The sequence below is a fragment of the Amblyomma maculatum genome, chromosome 9 (assembly GCF_055883805.1).
Source record: "Amblyomma maculatum isolate TAMU_Amacu chromosome 9, ASM5588380v1, whole genome shotgun sequence".
In the NCBI taxonomy this organism is placed as follows: Eukaryota; Metazoa; Arthropoda; class Arachnida; order Ixodida; family Ixodidae; genus Amblyomma; species Amblyomma maculatum.
This window is the reverse complement of record NC_139352.1, coordinates 12,258,421-12,280,562: the sequence shown is the minus strand read 5'-3', so window position 1 is coordinate 12,280,562 and position 22,142 is coordinate 12,258,421. Positions and strand designations below refer to the sequence as shown.

The following is a 22,142-nucleotide window of genomic DNA, read 5'->3' as shown; positions in this document are numbered from 1 at the left end:
GTTGATTATGCAAATGAAACTAGTAAAGCTATTTTAACTCATGTGAAAAGAAAGGAATGAGTCAAAACTCCTTTGCCCCCCCCCCCCCCCCCTCTTCCTTCCCCCTTCTCACATAGCTATTACACGTAATCCAGCCATGTAAAATGCATACATTTGCTTATATTTGTGATTACTTTTCAATTACTTTTAAAAAGCTCCACAGAGGTACGTCTAGACATCTAGACACTGCACAATGGAGAGGATTGAACGCTGAGGCAATCTGAGCTACTCTCTTGCTCTAAAAATAAATAAGTCTCGACCTCTTGTAACAGAAACAACCACACCCTTCCAGACAAAACAATTGAGTTATGGCTGCATGGCACTCATGAGGGTGGCGTACCGTGGTCTCTGACTTGCTCCGTTTGAGCTGGAAGGTGACCCGGGGCTTGCTCTGAGAGGATGATGGCTCTCCACCAAGGAGGCTCTCCAGTTCCCAGACGTTCATGCGACTATCTTTGGGGCGGTCCTTGCGCTCAGGCATAGACAGCGCCCTTGACAGGTAGCGCACCATGTTCTACACAGAGGGCATCAAGAAACAATTCAGCGTGCAACCAAAACGAGATGTTCTCAAGCAACTTCATCTCCACTCATCTCCACAGTAAAGTTCAATGCCACGACCGAAGATTCCTTCGACTAAACCCCCAAATCCCTATTTTGAATACCTTTTCCCTGCAGCAGCTTTAAAACTCCTACAATTTAGAAAATCTGGGACCGTTTTGGGTCTTAAATTTCCGTAAAAAACTTACTCCTCAAATCCTATGAACGATGGAAAATTCCCCAAATAGAACATGACTCATCTACCACAGCAACCCCTATATAGTCCTACTGAATGAAGACTGTATTGATAAGATATTTTTGGTACACTACATCTGAGTAGAAGGTCAGTGCTGCAAATTTCATGCAATTGTGTCCCCCCCTGATAAGTTTAAGCTGCAGCTAAGCATTAATGGATGTCCAACGCACTTTCATGTACGGCCTGCGCAACACAAACTGAATATCATGCAACGTCCCCAGGAAAATTTCCACTATATCTTTTGATGGTTCAGAAGACCTTTAAGCATAGAGGCAAATTATGTGATAATTTTGTCTTTACTTTAGACAACTTATCACCACAACCTCTGCACAAATCAAGCATGCTGCAACCACTGGCTACAGTGATGGGCAATTGTAGTGGTTCATGTTCTGTGTGCATCAAAGTAAATGACAAGTCCATTTGTGACAATCTAGGCTACAGAAGATTAAATTATGCTCATTTATTTCTAACTACTATTCTAACTACAGTCAAGCAGGCTTTACCATAATGGATCTGAAAGCTAAAGAGGCATGTGTCCAAATTTTAGAGCTCAGCTCTTAGCGCACGTTCAACGATTAAGCCACATCGCCATTGCCGGTGTAACCGAGTGAAAGAAAGCCACGAGGGAGTCAACAAAGAAGAGAAGGAAGGAAGAAGCTTTTCTGTCACTTCTGAGAAATTTGCTTTGGCTTGTGAGAACAATAAATAGTGCTTTAACTGCACATACATTCACACAAGAATCTCTCAAATTTTTAGTCTCAAAATATCACAAAAACGCTTAAATATCAGTGCTCAAATTTCGTATTAAGGAGTATTGTAACCATCTTTGGAACTTTTTAGGTAACTGTGCTATACACAGTGATTTTATAGCTACCTCGTTGACACCAAAAAGTGTGTACTGATCATAGTGTACATGCTTAGAAGTGAATGTCTACACATAAACATGAACTTTAAAAAAAAGTGTTGGTTTCTTGGGCAACAAGACTGTGACAGGTTGAACAAGGAGTGGGCCACACTAACCCATATGTAAGCAAGTCCTCTTGTTGATTGCTATCTAACAGAATGAAGCTTACATCTTTTTTCTTTTTATCAAAAGTTGTAACAAAGAAAACTTCCCTAGGCTTGGTCTATTTGTATTCTCCAGTCTATCTGCTGAACAATTTTAATTAGCAACCTCCATGCACTTTGCCTTTCGCTAGAAAACATAAATAAAAGTGCAGATAAATGGCACTCTTGCATGAGTTGCACCTTAGGGAGCTTGAGTGAAGTAATGCATTTTGGGTAGTCCGCCATGTTGCTGTCCTTGGTAGCGGACAAAGCAGCCAACACACGTGCAACACAGCTGCATTTACATGGTCATGTAGTGCGCGCAGACAGTGCTGGCATGATGGTATACTATGCTATGGTGGGCTGATAACAGCCAAACCCAAAGCAAAGTGCACAAAGTGAAGGCTGGACAGGCTGGTTATAGGTTTTTCAGGATTCCAACAATACGCTTGCACGAGTGCAAAAAGGTAAAAGGCGCTTTCTGAGCAATGCCGACGCTAATGGCTTACATAAACCGACGTGAGATCGATGCCACTCTAAGCAAGCACCAAACTAGACTTCAGAATTAGAAATTTATGAATGTTGGCGATGTCAAGCGCATAACGTGAGCCAGTCCATACTGCACTTCCTTGCCTTTCCAACATAGCCATACCCGATCTCTTGGGCATAGCATTGATGCATATGTTCCTAATGAATTTGCTGACATCTTGCATGCATGTAGGGCTAGAGCACCAGTAACTGTGTGTTTGCTTGATGGTCAGCCAAAAATGGCAAGGCACATGGTCAATTCACTGGAGCCTGGCTGTGTTGCGTCATCTGCTGCTAAGGACGACAAGATGGCCTACTACTCGGCATGCTTTGCTTCATGCAGTATCCCTATATGATCAGCACAGAGTGCTTGGCTTCATTTCATTTATGCTGCAGCCACCCGAATAACAACAACCATGATCCCTTCTTGACATCCCAGAAATCTGCAATCATAGCAATTTCACGTGAAGGGTGAGAAGAAGCATTTTGTAAAGCCATAGGAATATACTACTAGAAGACTGCATGGCCAGTTCATGACATTTTCACAGCTGCTTTAATGCATGTGTGGAACACGTACACTGCAAAAATAGAGATTTCAGAAAAAAATGAGAACTGCGACTTATACAATGGAAAATACAGTACATATATATTACCTTACCTTAATATATATTACCTTAAGAGTGGTGCCCCAAAGCTAAAACCTAGTGAGAACACTTACTAAGAAACTCATTCACAAGAATGCTAAGCAGGTAGCATTGCCTTACCATTGGTGGAGGATGATTGGCCATCTGCTGCATAACAGTCTGGTACACGTCATCATCCTCTGCTTCCTGTTCCCAGACAGAAGCAAACATAAGTGTCTCATACAAACCACTGACACTCAGCAGAGAAGAGAAAGGAAACCGAAGACTTCTTAGAATATTTTACATGGTGGAGTTCAACAGTAAACCAGTAAATGAAGCCAAGGCAAGCCAAGGCAAGCCAAGGCAAGCCCAGGAGCCCAGGGAAACATTATTTTCATTTTGATTTGCAGTGTTTATGAGGGGAAATTAGTTCTGTAACAATTTTTATCAGAAAGATATTTGATTAGATGGTAGAAAACAAGACAACCATATGCCACTGGTAGGTATTCAACCCACAACCTTCACATGTTGCATGCGGTACTCACCAAACTAAGCTACAGCAATGGCAGTACGAACAAGGTACTACTTTCGAGTGTATTTGGGTTGCAAGTGGCCTAAGTTCCAGAGTGCTGACTATTGCCACTCTCAATCATAGCAGTGGTTGTATGATGCTCTGTTATGCCAATAGAGTCATATGGCGCTATGTGAGACATTGAGATTTCCAGAACCAAAACACTTATTAACCAAGATCGCCAATCAATTATTTCTATATTTCTTCGCATGCACACCAATGACGTAAAAATAAAAAAGAAAAATCTCGGCACAAATGCGCTCACTTCTATACAAGGCCAAATGTCAGTGGCTTTTTTTATGAGTGCAGCATTATTTTCCATAAATAATATCATTTCCAACACAATTTATTTCATTGAAACTGTGAAAATGTATTTCTCTTTTTCCAGGCAGACTTTCAAGAAAATGAATAGTATAGATGCAGCATAACATGACTAGATGGGGCACAACAGGAAAATCTAAAGGCTTCTGACATGGTTGCTCGCCAAATAGATGAGCCTGCTTTTACATAAAAGCCAGAGCCCTCTACTGTTGTACCTCTCAATTATGCAGCCAACTTCCATCAACGCGACTCAGGTGGGACGTGCTAATTTCTAATTGCACATTCTGAAACATGCACTGGAAAAAATGATGTGTCAATATCTCCCAGTCAAGAGGTGTTCGGTAAGCATTTTCTTGCTCTCTCTCTTTCTTTCATCAATAGGAACCATTCTAAACATACTTACTACCATGCTGTTGTCTTGCTGAAACTGTACAGCACTGTGAAGGTAAAGCTTATTCAGCTAATTTGGGACTGATTTCACAAACCTGCTTGTGAGTCGCATACATGGGGGCTACATATGTATGGTGCCCATACACTGACAAATCACGACACGTAGGCCTGTCACAAACAAAGTGGCCACCATTCATGGCTTTGTTCTTGTGTGCAGGCCAACTTAGTTGGTGGCTGAAGTGACTTAAAATTAGCCACTTATTAGCTGAGACCCAAGCATAGCTTATGTGTGAGCATACATGTTATATTTCCCTCTTTTGCAATCCCTTCCCACAATCTTAAAATAGACAATTCCCATAAGCCCAGACCCCTAAATTACAGTTTACCATGCTTTATGTAACACTCTTGTGAGCCATCTACTGATGCTTTCCTCTGCATATGTAATATCAGCTGCTGATGCAAATTAATTTGACGCCAGTAATTTCAAATTTAAACTGAAGAGCTTTTCTAGAGAAGCACGGGCATCCATCACAACTTTAGAACATGACCAAAGTAAGGGGAGAGGTTAGGTTTGGTTTATGGGGTTTAATATCACAGAGCAACTCAGGCTATGAAAGATGCCTTAGTGGAGGGCTCCAAAAATTTAGACCACCTGGGGTTCTTTAGCATGCACTGACATTGCACAGCACGCGGGCGCCTTGCTTTCCTGTGGAAGAGATAAACTGACCAAAGTCAAATGACTATATATGTATAAAGTGTACAGGGCTGCAATGTGGTACTTAAAAGAAGCATAGTTAGACACGGGAAACACACAACACAAGTGGCAAACACAAACCTCAATGATGTTCTGGAAGTCCTGCAGAGTATTGCCTGCCAAGGCAGGATCCGCCTTCTTTGCAGCATCTAGTTTCTGTAAATCACACATGGGAAGCGTTCAGCAGTTAGGCTGTATTGTTCTCTGCTTAAAAAAAATAAAATAGAGAGAGCCCATAAGAGCTAAACGAAACACTATGATATGTATCTTGATTTCTGCACAGACAAAGACTAAGCCAAGCATTTTATTTTTAAGCTTTAACTGCCAACCTTACATGCTCTAGCTTTCAGCTCAGAACACGTGGCGGTGGTTGGAGCCTTACAATATGAAAAACCTCAACCAATATTATAAAAACAAATAAATGAAAACTAACTGTCATGACACAGCCGCACAGTCCTGCTTTGCCGGTTTTAGGCCATGGTTTCTCTGTATATGCCATACTTTACAACACCAAGTGCATTAAAGCGCAAGCAGTGGAGCAATGTGGAAAAAGTGGCAATGATGGCATAGAGTATAAAATATGCTGGCATTCTATCACCTTGTGCTAAGACCATTTTATGAAAAGAAACATGCCACAACAACGCAACTCACAGTCCACTCCTCAAGGAGCTTCTTGCCCATGTCACTGGCTGCTGCGCCACCCAGGGTCTTGTTGTAGTCTCTTGCAACCTGTAAGAAGAATGCCCAGATTCAGTGAACAAAAAGAACTTTGAAGCCCATGCTGCAATACTCATGAACACAACACACATCCAGGTATTATCAAAAATGTCATACTGCCAAAGAATGAAGAACTTGGAAACTTTGTGTCGCTTTTGCATTGCAAACTGCAAATACTTGCAGGTTGGCTAAAGCCATTACTATTTGCTTCAGGCACACATATCAAACATTAGCTAAGCTTTTATTAACACCTGAACAGCGTAAATTTAAGAAATTCTTAATATTTTCGCATTCTGCTTCAGTCATACAAAAATCTGTCCTTTGCATTTGACTGCCACACTGAATCGACTGCAAATATGTCTTAGCTTTTCCAACAGGTTCTCACTTGAGTAATTAAAGTCACCATTCTGATCAGAGAAGAGTTGGCTACCTTGATGTCATGCTTCCAAAACCTCTTTGTACCCTGTAGGCTCTTGGCAGGGGCGATCTCCTTAATCTGCGAGAGAAGACAAGTATTTACTTTATGCTCCAAGGGTTCACACAAACAACCATGCTTTACACAAACAACTCGTCATTCCAGCTGGATTCGTGACAGCTCGAAAAACATTAAAACAGAAAATTAGTCCAAAATCAAAACTGCAGAAGTCAATACACTTAAGAAGATTCAAGGAAAGAAAAAAGCAAATATGGCATCGCCGACACAGTAATTAATATGAAACACAAAGAGCAAGAGTTATATAAGTGTCACTGAAGCATAACAACCAAAAAAAATCTTTTGACCATATAGGTTCATTCTGAAGTAGAAATTGGAGAAGTGCACATAAAACTGCTTTCTTCATTCATAAAAATGTGAAGAAATATCATGCGTATGCTGGGTCACCCACATGTGCTAAAGTGCCCTTTCTTCTTCTGTTCCCTTGCTGGCTATACATCAATTTGCTGCACAGCAAGTTCAGTAAAGTGTGCAACTGGCATTCAATACTCGTCTTGGCCACCCTTTCTTTGGAGGTTACTATTCTATCAGTACAAAAAATTCTAATATATACACAATTTGTAGACTATGGGCACCTACCCTGCTTTCATTTAAAATAAAAGAAATGCCTGCGATATACTTAATTTAACTATGGCAAGTTCCAAGATGCAGAGATTTGAATTACGCAAACCGACTGCCTTGTTTTACTGAATGCATGCAGAATGCCTAGTACATATAGAATAAAACTTTGTTCATACGTTTTTTTCAAAATGCCGAAAAAATGTATTGTCCATGAAAACGTATAATCCGAACCACTTATTTAAAAAAAATTAACTGCTGAATGAGGTACAAAGGCATTTAGAATTGAGACTTTCACTGCATAAAAGTGTAGATTAGCACTTATAGATATCAAGTATGCAAAGCTCCTTTTTTAGCTTTCGCAGAATTTAGTCTGCATTTGCGTTGTCCTTAGCACGGAAGAGATTAAGTAACAAATCCAGTTTGTAGAAAGAATGACGAGCCGAAATCGCTTTCTTGGTTGTTTCTGGATGCTTCGTACCCTTACAGCAGTGGCATGTGGAGAGGCCATCGTGATGGTTTACAATTTCCAAGTTTCTGACCATGCTGCTTCCTCTAGACCTGGCCCGCTCGTATGCAAGCGAATAGTTTTAGAATGGTTCCTCCCTATGCCCTTAAGGCACTGCAAAGAAGACACTGCATTTCCCATCATGAAGTCACGTTTTTGCTGGGAATTGGTGCCTTGTATGCTGGCTCGTTGGCTTTCTTTGATGCTTCACCCCATTGCACCTAGACACTACAGGAAAACAACTGTGGCGGTTGAGCGCTGATCAGTTTTTCTCAAGTCGTGAGCGTAATATATGGCCCCAGTGTGTCGAAATTTTGAACGTAGTAGCCGGAAAATCATGTTATCCGGGAATAGTATTGGAGATGTTTTACTGCCCACAGTTTTGATAGTATGAACCGGGAACATATTGTGGCGTACAAGAACCAGACAGAAGACTGTGTCTGGTATCCTTAAAATATATTGACTCGTCCCGCTCTACCATGAGAGAGTGGGGCTGTGCACTAGTGGTGTTTGGTCCTGCAGCCGCAGCATCCTGTCTAGCGCTGGGCAAGCGCATGCTGTAGTGTGTCGCCTTCAGCTTGACCACCACGACGTGTAGAGGCACTCTACAGTATAAATGAGATTCTACTGTACTGTCACGTGGTAGAGACAATGCTGTCTGCAACCAACAAAGAGACTGGTGTGGTAATGAAAGAACACTTTATTGGGCTGACTTATACCCTCAAACAACTAAGCAACTCGGTGGTGGCGATAGCAGCAAAAGGGTGCTCATTGGTCATCGAACTACAAATACCCGTTGCCCTTGTCAGTGCTCACTTTAAAGTCAGCGAAGAACCATCCAGATAAAACCGACATAGAAAACTAGAACAACGTGGGAAAATGTAGAAACAGACGCACGCGACTGAAATCATTCCAGATACTACATACAAAGAAAATGATATAGCCGCGTTTCGGTGACACTAAGTGTGAACAAAGAAAACAAGACTGTTCTGTGCGGTAAAAGCAAAGTAATCAAAGAGATAAGGCCGTGTGCTGGCAGCTGTTGAAAGCATCAAATAAAGATTGTTGTGGTTCGTAGCAGCGCAGTCAACCTCAGGCTAATTCTTTATACGTGTCCACTTTCATGCTTCACTAAGCAGAAGATTCAGCTTAGGTATTTAGATTGTGTTTGTAAAATGCCTGATAGTATCAAATGACACAAGACATCACAGTGCCACCCACAGTACACACATTTCATTCTATCCTACTGCAAGGGCATTAGCCCAAATAAGCTAAACCACAAGATAACTGGTGTAAACAGGGACTGGACGTTGATCCCACGAGGTGCTTCAAACACCCACAGTTGTGTTCATCTGCTATACTCAGCACCATGTCTCTTTCGTTGTTTGTGGGCTTGAGTTTTCTTGACAGAGAGCTTGCCTCCTTTAACATTTTTCACCTGAATGCCTGTGTGCTACCATCACTACACAACTAGTATTTCAGAAAACCATCCCCGTATGTGTTAACAAAGCTCACAAGATAATAAAAACATAATTGGTAACCCTGTTCACCCAGCCATCTGCCCAGCCATTTCAACAGGCTCAGTAGGCAGAATAACTGTGTGGAGGCACTGGGTTCAAACCTCCAGCTACATACAGCCACTAAGATTTTTCAGCTACTAGAGCTGGATACAACTCGGTAGCTGCAATGACTCATGCCCCTCAAAGGAGGCCCTCCAGCCAATGGCATCAACCGGTTCTAATGATGTCATCCCACATTGTGAAATCACAGCCAAATAGCAGGTACACCACAGACTGGAGGGCCTCCTCTGGGTCCTGTCTGCCACTGTGTTCTTGAGTTGTATCTGACTACAGGTCTAGGAGCTTAATTTGAAGAAAGCTCAGTGAATTTCCTGGTGCCTGCCTGGCTTTGCTCAAGTGGACGCAATCGCATTCAGCAATTGCATGAACACAGCATCAATTCATTAGAGAGCTACAGCAAAGTGTGTGCTGATCAAATAGGACTAATTATGGTCACATTGTCGTGTCGTGAGACTACAGACAGCGCACCTTGAGAACAAGGATGCCCGACAGGATGATGCAGAAGATGTTGACCACAGTCAGGCAGAAGGAGATGACTCCCAGCACAGCACACTCCTTGTGCATGTTGTACTCGTCGAAGTAGTAAGGAACATAGTCGCGCGGTGCCATGAAAGCCGGAGGCACCGTCACAATGTCTCCTGTGACGTTGACCTGAGCAGGGAAAACAAGGACTATGCAGCGCAATATGCTCATCAATGCCATCTCCGAGCGGAGGAGAATGGCGAAGGCATCCGTGTAGTGCGTGACACTAGTGCATGTCAAAGAACCCCAGGGGGTGGAAGTTATTTTGAAGCCCTCCACTACATGGCACCTCTTTTTCTCTCTTCCTTCTTTCTATTCTCCTCCATTCTTTGCCTCATAGCTCAGCTGAGGTGTCCACTGAGAGGTGACACAGTTACGGCACCGTTTCCTGAATTCCTCAGAGCCAATTTTCATTTTTCTTTTTGTAGAGCAGAGTAGAGCTGGAAGAAACTTTCTGTTGAGCCCTTTGAGTGCTACACGCAGCAGTGCCAAGCTCCTGACTACATGAGCATCATTTCTCCTTCTTCTCTAACGACACAGCTACATCACAATAATGTTTGCTGCCATACTGTTTTTAATTCTATAAAACAAAAAAAGTTGCCATTGGTATCACTACAGTCTTCACAACTGAGTACAGCAGGACCCCACTGTTGTAGTTTTCATGGCTCTGCAGAAAAAATGAAGTATCAGCCCAGAAACAAAGTAGCTGAATACGGATTGCAAAAAAATTGTACACTGTTGTCTGCAGCAATTTTATTTTTATTTCCTGCAAGCTAAGCTTATGCTACTTTGGAATTTGCAAGCCTTTGCAGCCCTTGCAATCATTTTACAGACGCGGAACTCCTGATATGCTCTTCGATGGCTCTCCCATCTTTATGGGCCCCCATTGGTGGAAGGGAGGCAGCAGCAGTAGCAAGGGACACAAGCTGTGTGGAGCGGGCAAAGTTGCAGTGTGTGTGCACTTAGTGGCAGCTGTAACCCTATTCAGTCCTCATTTATTAGAATATAGGAATCATGTCCTTTATGCTGTACACAACTAAAAAGTAAGGGGGTGACAAAAACAGAAGCCCCCTGAGTCAACCTCTGCTGGCGCATAGTTTTGCTTTTGTGCCTAGGACACTGCAGCAGCAACAGAACTGCAGGTGGCCTAAGAGCACAAGACACAGGTGCGGGTCCAGCACGCAGAAACACCCCGCACCAGAAGGTGCAGGCATTCGGGCATCAATAAAGCGTGCCTGTTTTGACCGGTGTGCTGTCACCATGCCAAGCACAATGAACTCAGGCTGCCAAAAATGCTAGCACGGGGTAAAGTATTATCCCACTATGTGACTTTCTTGATTTACCATGCAAGAACACTGCTGCAATTAAGATATCGCAACTAAGTTTGTTGTGCTTGGGTTTCTATGGAAAAGAGTGGGATTGCAGCCGATCTAGAAGCGGCTGTGAAAAAACAGCTGTCAGGAATATAACCGCACATGGTTCTACTACAAGAGTGCCGACTCCATATCCAAGGAGAGTATATGCTCTGGGCTTACTACAAGGGCACGCCATTCATGACATCTCTGAGTGCACATCAAATACCCCAACCAAATACTCGCTCCTATTCCAGATGGAACCACAGCTGCTGAAATGCAGCCCCAAGCAGCTAACAAAGAAATGCCGTCATAAAAAGCTGTCGACACAGAAATGAAGAAGCATACCTGAACAGGATCTTGAGACAGTGACTTGAATACTTTCACCAAGGACAACGACCATAGGATGCCCTGAGAGGAGGCGTGTTATTGGTGATCATGAAAAGAAGAAAAAAAAAAAAAACATAAGGAAAATTGGTGATCTGTCAGAAACAGGCAACTTCCATGTTGCACAGTACTCATGATGCCAGCACGTATTTCCCAAGTACAGCTTGCCTGGTAATGTTACTGAGAACGCAGGAACTTTGCCAGTGGCATGCTTTCAAAAATGTAGCTTTCAAAGAGAGAGCCTCTTCTGTGTACCTCATCATACATGACAATGTTGCATTTTTAATGAACTCTACCTCACCAGTTACCATTCTTAAAGCAGTATAGACACACATTTTCTGCTTCGATATTTTTGCTTTAAATGATCCACGATGGTCTAAAACAGAGGGACTGCGACACAAAAAGGCCCAACACGGTTCAATTAATTAATTATCAGTGCATTTATCAGAATCGGTTTCGGTTTCGAGCTCTCCGAGCACGAGTGCATGATGATGCCAAAAATGCGAGCGCGCGCCACACGAGTGCCTTCTGCTGGCAAGACTGGTGACACGTACATACACAATCTAATGACGCATACGGGTAGCATTTTTCATCTGCTTGCGATCGCCCATGCAAAAAAATATTGTCATCGAGCAGTTGTTGTTTCGCGGATAGCATCACCGATGTTGCTTTGCCGATAGCATGGATGTTATTGACATTGCCAAGCACTTTGATTTCGACCCACTCGCCAGCTACTCAAGTGAAAAGCAGGAATCAACAGCAGCCACGAAAGCTTGACGGTTGGTGTGCAGGAAATATCAGCTGGTTACAAATGTTGAACATACTGATTACAGTGAAGATGCTGCTCTCTCAGCCTGATTTGCTGGCGCTGTAAGCTCCAAGCTGGCGTCCAAAAAAAAAAAAGTTTTAGCAGTAAGAAAAAAAACGTGGCCCGATCAGACGTCAGCCACCGTGACCTGCTACCATGCGAAAATAGCACGGCTCCCATGCTGCCCATGCTCACGCCTTCTCACGAGCTGATTGGTCCCGAAGCGGCAGACCTGAGTGGTGCCGTCCAAGCATGTGGCGCCATCTGGCACTGTCAAGGCAATCTGGGCATGCAAAGCCATGGCCGCTGCGATCGGCTCCGATAGCCTCCGCTATCGGTAATCGATCGCTGATCACTGTTTATTCGCGTGCATAACAATCCATACATGAATAAAGGACCATGAATAACGAATAAATTGGGAGGATTGTTTGAGCAATACTGAGGTGCTGGTAGAGTGACTACAGCGATACAAGCGAGCTTTTTTTTCCACAGCCATTTGCTGCTACTGTCCGGTGCGACTCGCCTGACGTCTGCAAGCTCTGCTGCTGAAGGCGTCTTGCGAATCAAGATTGTATTTTTTATGCGATAGGCTTCCCAGTAAAGCAGCGCGAAAGCCCAACGTCTATTACAGCGTTAGCCCATTCGAAGCGCCGTTCACTGCCGCTTCTATGTTCACGTCTCCCGGCGCGCCAGCGGGCGGCGCCGTTGCTGAAAGCTGTGCACTTGTGTAGGAATGCTCTTGGGACCCGAGTACGGCAGTTAATGCACACCAGGTTCAAGTTGCACGAGTGCGGTGTCGATGATACGAGTAAATAAATTGTGCTGCCCTTTTGCGGTGTGTCTGTGCGCGCGCACAAAGTATGCCCAAGCATTGCGCTTGAGAAACACGCCGATCGCGAAATCGATGCCAGGTAAAGTAATTGTAACACGCAGCCACGAAGACAGTGTGAAAAGCCATCGATTCAAGTGAGCAGAAGAATAGAGCTTTCCCTGGCGAGCCCAGTCAATACAGACAGGACAGACACGGTGAGCTATCCTGTGTCGTCACTGCTCTTTGCTCTGCTGACTGAAAAACACCTGCTCACAGGTGTTTGACAACTTCATGTTGTTTACCTATGTACACGTTTTCGTCACAGAGATGTTACTGTCGATGGGTTTTAAAAAACAGAGTCTTTGCTTTGCTTGTAGTACTTAAAATCAAATTAAAATATGTTCGAGGCAAAACGAGAGGTTGGGATTAATTGAGGTGCATCTCTGTATACCCAGAAAAGCAACCGCATTCCTTCTGACGCTTCAAAATTTGGTGTCTATACTCATTTAATGTTAAACATGTGCACAAGTACTCCGAAGTGCACATTTGCCATTCACAATGAAATGAAGTGGCGTTTAGAATGAAAACATGTTTTGCTGGCTACTAGAAACCACCAGTAACGCGCTTTTTGCTAACAATTTCCTTTCAGTACTTTATCAAGTTCTCCCTCAGCCAAGCTACAAGATTTCTTTCCTGTTAAGTCTAAGAAATAGGAGGCGAGAATGAGAGGCGTCCGTGTGCTGTGCAATGCCAGTGCACAATAAAGATCCCCAGGTGGTCGAAATTACTCCGCAACCCTCCACTACAGCATCTCCTTTCTCTTTCGCTCCCATCTTCCTTGCTTCCCTTACACCACAGGGAAGTGTGGCAGATACCATGCTCTTCTTTTCTTAGAAATAAATTTAGATTTTATTTTTTATTTCTACTGCAAATGCAATACTGAATTGCATGTACGGAAAAAACAGGCCTAGTATACTGCCTGCGTGCCAGCCAGGAAGGCTACCTAAGAACACTGCTCTTCCTGAGCATATAACAGCCAGCTCAACAAGCCCTTCTAAGCGTCCTACTTTTTACTGTGACAATAATGATGGTTCAATATTTATTGATGCAACCAGAGAATACCCTGGTTAGCACATTTTATTGACCAGCTCGAAGACCAATTTTTCCAACAATTTAACTCTAGGGGCAAGAACCAGGTCAAGATTGTACATCTCCTGAACTAAGACTGTATAATAGCCTAGCAAACCAACTACGGCACACATTGGAACCAATACTGACGCTCATGATGAAAAACAGCGCAAACAGTACACAAAGGACGGATGGACGACACGAACAAGCGCTTGTCCGTGCCGTCCATCCGTCCTTCGTGTACTTTTCGCGCTATTTTTCATCATGAACTTTCACCAACTCGCCCAACTTTCGGCACTGTTTAATACTGACGCTGTTGATGATGGGCGGCAGCAGGGAGGCTGAAATGGCCACGCCCACCAGGCAGGCAGAATTTCCACCCAGGATGGCCATGGCCACCCCGCCCCCAGAGGGCAAGGCTACCAGCGAGCCCACCCATAGGCTTCGCCAGTGACCCCTGGAGGACAAGAAAAAAAAAAAAAAAAAAAGAAAGAAAACAGTAGTACTGAGGAATTTGTCAAAACAGTACTCTCTCACACAAAGAGAGCCAAGAAAAGCACAAGAGAATACATGCTTCTTATTAGTTTCTTTTTGGTTAACAGTGGTGTACACCAGAGAAAGAAAGCAGGGGTGTAATAGTTTTGAATAAAGAACGCTTTTGGTTTCAGGGCATTTTTCAGTCAATGTGTGTCTTGTTTCAGTTGCTACGTATTCTGCTCAACGGCGTGCTACCAGCAGCACCTTCCATGGGTGAAGATGAGTAAAGTCAGTCAGTGTCATAGCATGTGCCCTCTGGCAGGCCGCTCATTACAAGGATTTGAAGCTTGCGCATAAAGTGTGTACTTTATGCACCCTCCTACCTGGAGCTCATCTCAGGGTTGGGCCAACGCGATGGGCTCCAGCTTGTGCCTTCGTAAGGCGGTATGTCACCCCAGAAGGCATTCAGAAGGCCAAAGAAAAAGCCTGCAAACAAGGCAAACAGTTCTGCATCACAACACCCTGTCTGTACACAATAACACCAATGAGCATAAATATCGAAGAGCTTAAATATGTGTAAAAAAAGCTAAGCTGTGGTTTTTCTTGCGGTTAAACCTGGAGTTACGCGAGAGCAATCCGCATGGCTACTCTTTGGTTCGGCTTGAAAGTAAGGACACGGCTTTTGCACATAGTAGTTTACTCTATGGCTTCAGCCTGATTTATGTCATAGGGGAATCACTTCACGTATGAGCACCCCTTGCCTCTCGTCGTTGACCATTCTCATTCGGGTGTAGAAGACTTCTAGTGGTATGACATCGTCTCTACATCGAGCTCTGGGGCACACCACCGTCACAACGTTCGAATGAACCTTCTGCCCTAGTAACTCGCTGTTTTCATTCGCCTCTACCAACTACCGAGTTATCTGTCTTCTTCTTTCTTCGCTCTTCGGACAGGTACGGCAAAATAGCGAGACTGTGGCCAATGTAGCTCTCGGTACAATATCATTGCGTGCCACAGCTAAGGCCTTTCGCTTCTGGATTTTATAGTCTTTGGAACTCAAAGGTGACGTCAGTAAGCAATAACTTGTGTGATTTTCCATGAAAACATCCTACAATAAGAGGGCTTTTGCAGCACTAATAACTGATGACTGATGAGAGATAGCACCCCCCCAATCACGTAGCACGATTTATTTATTTATTTATTGACAATACTGCAGAGTCACATGACTCCAAGCAGGAGTGAGCACAAAGAAAAACTATACAATAAAAGTTACATCCCACAAAAAACATCAACTACATCACATCAGAGCATGAACTGCAGCCAATGATATAAGACACAGGAGTACAAGGACATCACGTACGCATTTTCTTCAAATTTGCAATGAATGCATCAATAACCAACATTCGAATCTGCCATTAGACTACATAGCATAAATGTAGGGCACCTTTGTTCTATACATATATAAAAAGATGGTATGGCATGGCATGCTGAGTTCAGTGCTACAAAGCTAAACATGGAGATATGAGAGTCTCGGGATTGCGCTGACATTTCACGACACTCGGGTGTTTTATGAATTTCACCTTGGGTTCAGCATCCAAATGCCAAAGCCGCTGAGCTGTCACGGCAAGTCCCATGTAACCTCTTCAGGCGTGGTTTATGGCCCAGAGGAGAGAAAATTTTCACAACTTCGAATTTTTGTAAGGGGCAGTCAAAGATTGCACAGAAAAAGTTGCTCAACGTTCCCCGATGATCATTTATGCAATTTATGTCATCCTCATATACCCATTTCGTGGCTCAACAAGATTTTCAAGATTCCAATCATACTTCTTTTCACACAATTCTGTTATTAAGCTGTTATGTCAAGAAATGTACATATTTTTGGCACTTGAAAGAATGAAAGTTGACGCTCACCACAACCATACAAGAAATATTGTGTAAAAATGTAGCCATGCATTAAATACAAAAAGGAAAAAAGATTCCTGCATTCCTATTAGACGCCTGGCTCAATATCGTTATGCGCAATATTTTTCAGACTTCCGCAATTTACAGTGCCCACAAGTGCAGAAATAGAGCCGTATGTAGGCAGTAGTATCTCAGTCATGTACGAACCTGTGGACACAAAACGTGAATAGAATAAAAGAAAATAGCAAGACAATATAGCACTTGCTCTGTGTCAAACACAAAACAAGTGATTTTTGCCCCGCTGTAGAAGACACATACTGTTTCGACTAATGCTCTATTCAGCAAAGGCTTCAAGGCAGCTGCTATTACTCATGCCTAATTATACATAAATAAAAGGGGCAGAGGGAAGGCAGGGACGTTAAAGGGCAACTCCAGTGGTTTTTCATTATTTTTAGTTTTTGACTGCACTACATTCCTTGGTGTATCTTGACTCCAACACAAAAAGCCGTTTTTCGAAATTCCAAGTAGAACTATATAAGGCGAAAGCCTTTAATGCCTCATCGTTGTTAGGAGAAGGTTGTCAGCAAAGGTGACACGCTTTCGAGAGTGAGAGTTAAAAATAAATTAGTAAACGTGGTCTCTACCGAGAATCGAACCTCCATCCCTTGGATCCCCAGCCCAGAGCTTTACCAACTGTGCCACGCCCCGGATCGTGAAACGCTCTTCATAATTCCCCTTGTCTACCATGAGGACAATATCGGGATTCCGCGAGTGATAGATACTGCGCCATTCCTTTCCTGTAAACAAATTATAGAACGCCGGTGAACTTTAATCCGCCATCCCTTAGGTGGTGGACGATGGCTGTTGCGGCGCGCGCGTCTTTTTCTCCCTCTTCTTTTTCCTTTTTCTCTACTTTTTTTCTTTCTGCTGTTCGCACGAGGCAGCGGAAGTGGCTCAACTACAGAGCCAGTAGCAGGCTGTGCAATTTCTTTTCCTTCTTCCTACAGCCACAACAACAACAACAAGGGTGCCGGTGACCTTTTGATGCCTTCAGTGAAATGCTGGTTGTGTTTGACAAGGGGTGCGCCATGTACCGTGCGCAATGTACGGTGCGCAATGTACCGTCACCACAGGTCATGAGGTCACCAGGCAATTCATGAATATATGAAGCTGACCTCGCCGGGCGTCCGATACAGGCGTCCCTGCGGCATCTTTCATTTGGCGCTTCCTCAAACGCCGCACTACACAGCAAACAGAAGCAGACCCAGATGTCCAGGAGGCGTTAGTACAGCAGGCATCAGCAGCATTTCAAATTGATTTACAGGATAGAAAAGGCACAGTATCTGTCACAATTCTCCGCGGACACATGTATCACACCATAAAGGAAGGCAGGAAGGTAGGAGTGAGAGAAGAAAGGGAGATAGAGGTGCTGTAGTGGAGGGCTACAATTAATTGCATTATAATGTCTCTCGCCTCATCGCATTTTAGTGGTCCAAAGTGCTAAAAAGGAGGAACAGAAAACCAAAACTGATACCGGTTTCATGGCCAGAAACGACGTTCCAGTTGAAGAAACGGTGACGTCACATACAGTATTGGAAAAACACTCGCACGTGCATTGGAAGGTTGAAAATGAACTATATTAAAATCATGACGCATTACATAAAATGCCTGAGATAGCCTAATATCGGACTCAAGATTTAATGATCACGTGGGGAGTGTACAGTAACGATAGCGGAGATAGTAACACTAGCGGGGAGTGTACAGATATCACAAACACAGTGCTGCTCGCAGAAATAGTCTCAACTGAAGCCGCGAAAAATTGCAAATTTTAAAATTGTGTTGCGCGTGAATGAATAGTCGCATGGCACCCAAATCTGGTAAAATGCATCAGGGTGGAGAGGAAAACCTACAGTAAAAATTTTAGCAGAATATTCGAGTTTCAAAGAACCACCAGAGTTGCCCTTTAACATGCTTAAATGGTTTGTAGGGGAAGCCAGGTGAGAAAAATATTCATCTAGTTTTACTGCATCCAGAACTGAAATGGATATTAACTGGTTTGAAAGAGGGGACTTTCTTTAAACCTGTCTGACCAATTAGTGTTTTAGCCTAGGTACTCTGCCAGTTATCGGACAGCTGGCTCATCAGAAGATAATCAAGATAACTCAATTCTTCCGGGCTGTTTTGGTCTTAACAAAATAGAGTTTAGTTCCAAAAACATTTAACATCCCTAGCATAGCCATTACTGTGCTCTAAGTGAATAAGTCTCCATATGCACAAGCACACACTTTCATGAGTGGCATTAGACGTATCAGACAATCAAATAATGATCAATACTCTTGTCGACAAACTCACCAAAGAGCAGGCAGATGAAAAGGCCGATCAGTTCCGTCTTCAAGCCAACCTTGGTAAGAGCCGTGTCACGAACTATGATGCCAAACGTTATTGCCATTATGGGCCCCTTTGATGGTAGAGAGAAAAAGAGGCAATGCATAAGAAGTGGCCGTAGTGCAATCAAAATCTAAAACAAGCTTAAAATTCACCTCCCAAGTGAACGCAAAGAAAAAGAAAATTGCACAGTGATCCTGTCAGTACAGTTACTCGGGGCTGCCATAGTATTATGAATCTCAAATGGTGGTGAAAGATATTTATAATATATCCAAAAAATGAATGAGACTCCTATGTCGAAGCAACAAAAATGAATTTTTGTAGTTCTGTTTATGCCTGACGGGATTCATTTGAAGCCAACCATTGCTCAATGTTTTGGCGTGAAGTCATGGTTCCCACATTTGTATCAACAGCGACGCAAAAGTGTGTTTGGCACATCCTGTTGAGATGCCAACAGGACAGATTAAGTCCAGGCAAATACTGGCACTAGCATGAGACTCATGACAGCTGCAGCAAGCGTCGCAACCAAGCTAACCGGCCTAGCCACAATATGTGGCTACACGTGGCTACTGCCCACAACATCTCCCGACAGAAAAGCAATCTCTTGGGAGGAATGATGAAACGTCTACACCTGGTGTGCTAGTGGGAGGCAACAGCGCAAGTTGTTTGTGAATCTCCCGGAGAAACTGAAATCCTGGGGAATGTTAATGCCTTGTCTGTGTGTGTGTCGCCATACTGAGATGCCTCATATATGACGTCTTGGTTGCCTCTCTGCTCTTCTGCAGGCTTGAGAAAGGGGATAAGATGGGTTTGATTTCGCCCTACAGTGCCGTTCCAGGTGTCAATCATACATGATCTGGGCTCTTTTGTGGGCTCCACCACATTCATTTTTGCTTTATATCTGTAACCCAAGGCTTCATCACCTTCAAGAAGAGTCGGAAGTTGCCGTACACCATGTCATCGTAATTTCTCCACTGCTGTTCGCGGTATTTGGTTTCGAAATTTGTTTAATGACATCAGGCAAATGGGGAACAAGACTTCAGCAGTTAGAGGAAGCTTTGTCTGCAACCACCTCCCCATCAATAGTTAGAGGGACTGGAGCCATTTTTCAGTGTAGTTGACCTGTAGGATAAGAGGGTCAAGTACAGACCTTGGGTCTTCTTCATTGAAGTTTTTATGATTTTCACAGCAGCCTTGGCGGGACCATTGCTCTGAGGGTAGTGTGGGCTTGATGTTTGGTGTTTAAACCCGTATTCCTGAGCAAACTTCGTGAAGCCAGCTGACGAGAACTGCGGACCATTGTGGGAGACCACCACCTCTGGAATTCTGTGTCGAGCATAAATTGATTTGCAGTGACTGGTCACTGTAATCGAGGATAGTTTCTCTAGACAAGTCAGTTCTGAGTATCTAAACTAATAATCTTTTACAATTAACCACCAGTGGCTATTGAAGAAGAACACGTCCACTGCAACTATCTCCCATGGTCTTGTGCTTTGAAGGGGCACTTTCCGGCCGGCTGCTGGACGTCTTCACACATTTTTGACAATGTTTTATGGTGATTGCGATGTCTTTGGCCACTGTAGGCCACCAAATGGAGTTCTTAGCTCGGGCCTGCATCTTGTTGATGCTGAAGTGACCTTTGTGCAAAAGACACAAAATTTCTTCCTTGCACGCGAGTGGGACAACCTCACGAGCTGCATAGAGAAGCAGATCGTCCTCTATGGTGGGTTGACGATGCTCGTAAAAGGTTCTTTTGTCAAGAGATAAACCTCATCGGGAAGGCCAGGCTTTCATGCAGAGTTCTCAAAGATATAAACACGCGCAATCTTTTTTCTGGGTTTCTTTAAGCCACTCAAGGCAATGCTGCATAATGGGGAGGTTTGTCCTCAGGCAGCGGATAAAAGCATCGATGTCGCTCTCTAGCTCTAAGTCGCCAGTCTCCTGCACAGGTGTTCTGGAAAGCGTGTCGGCCACGAAGCGTTCTTTTCCAGGGACCTATACCACTTCATACTGGTACCTTATAATTCATACTTTAAGTATTTGTAGCCACAGTGTAAGGTCATCAATATGTTTTGACATAAATATTGGTACAAACGGCTTGTGGTCTGCTTCGATTGTGAATGGCTTGCAGACAAGGCAATCAATGATTTTTCCGCAAGCCCAAACCAAGGCAAGAGCCTTTTTCTCTATTTGCACACAGTGTTTCTCTATGTCAGATAGCAGCAGGGAGGCATAGGCGATGACTAAAAACTTGTCGCTGGTCTGTTTCTGTCGGGTCACTGACCCTAATCCAAAGGAAGAAGCGTCTGCACTGACCACTGTCTTCTTAGCAGGATCGTACACTCCTAGCGCTAGGTGAGATGAAAATAGCTGCTTCCATTTGTCGAACAGTTGTTGTTGAGGAAGGTGGTAAACGAATTCCTTTTTTTTTTACAGCAAACAAGTATGAGGCCAAAGCGTGTCTGCAAGGTAGGGTACAAAGCAGGAAAGACATGTAGCCATTCCGAGCATCCTTTGCCACTCGCTTCTATCAGTGGCACTGGTCACTTTTAAGATGGCTTTAACCTTTTTTCGGTTGGGTTTGATTCTGTGCTGGTCAAGCTTGTGACCCAAGAATGTGTGCTGGTCGAGGTGAAACAGGCACTTTTTCTCTTTAGGCGTGACACCTGCCTCAGTGAGTCGTTGAAGACTGGTGCGAAGTGTCTCATGCTCTGTTTCAGCTGAGCCCCAAGTAATGATGTCGCCCATATGACACACAACTCTATTGACACGTTTCAGGATCCTTGATATCTGCTTCTTAAAGTGCTCGGGAGCAGACGCGACAAAGGGAAGCTTGTTAAAGAAAAACCTCCTGAATGGCGTGATGAAGGTAGTCAGCTTCTTGTCTTCACTGAGGGGTATCTGCCAGAAACCTGAATTGGCATCGAGCTTCGAAAACACCGTGGTCCTGTGAAGCAGCCTGAGAGTATGCTTGACGGACGGAATCGGATGCCACTCTCTGAGGAAGTAACTTGAGTTCAGTGAAGTCCACGCAGATTCTAACATCACCGTTTGACTTTTGGACTACCATGATAGGTGCACACCGTTTAGTTGGCTCATCAACAGTGAAATGACATCAATAGAGAGAGAACTTTTATTCGTCCGACAAAGTGACTATCCCGCTCTTCGGGGGTTAGACTCGGAAGGTGCGACAGTCGCCTTAGTTGCAGGCCGGTAGTTCTTGACATTAATGACATCATGAATGACATCAATATATTCCATTCACTGCAGTTCAAGCCTTATTTTCAGGTGGAGCGGAATTGGTATGCGGCGAGGGGAGCTCAAAGCAAATGGTTTCGCACATTAGCGCAGGCGAATGTGGTGCTCTCTTGGTAACTTGCCGGGGCCTTGAAACAACAAAGGAAATTTGTCTCTTGGGCTCACCTTCCTTGCGATGGCACTGACGAAG

The 22,142-nt window shown here is 43.8% G+C and overlaps 1 protein-coding gene across 4 annotated transcripts in view; it reads right to left on the bottom strand.

Moving 5' to 3' along the window:
* LOC146178326 (uncharacterized) overlaps positions 1-22,142 on the bottom strand; it is a 44,245-nt gene that overhangs the window by 4,076 nt on the left and 18,027 nt on the right. For all 4 annotated transcript variants that reach the window (XM_084578143.1, XM_084578141.1, XM_084578144.1 and 1 more), the window contains exons 10-19: positions 18,662-18,767; positions 14,791-14,893; positions 14,243-14,387; positions 11,145-11,207; positions 9,391-9,573; positions 6,214-6,279; positions 5,718-5,795; positions 5,148-5,222; positions 3,172-3,237; positions 380-553 (exon numbers count right to left, since the gene is read on the bottom strand). In XM_084578143.1, the coding sequence (XP_084434269.1) occupies positions 380-553; positions 3,172-3,237; positions 5,148-5,222; positions 5,718-5,795; positions 6,214-6,279; positions 9,391-9,573; positions 11,145-11,207; positions 14,243-14,387; positions 14,791-14,893; positions 18,662-18,767 (1,059 nt within the window). The remainder of the gene's footprint in view (positions 1-379; positions 554-3,171; positions 3,238-5,147; positions 5,223-5,717; positions 5,796-6,213; positions 6,280-9,390; positions 9,574-11,144; positions 11,208-14,242; positions 14,388-14,790; positions 14,894-18,661; positions 18,768-22,142) is intronic.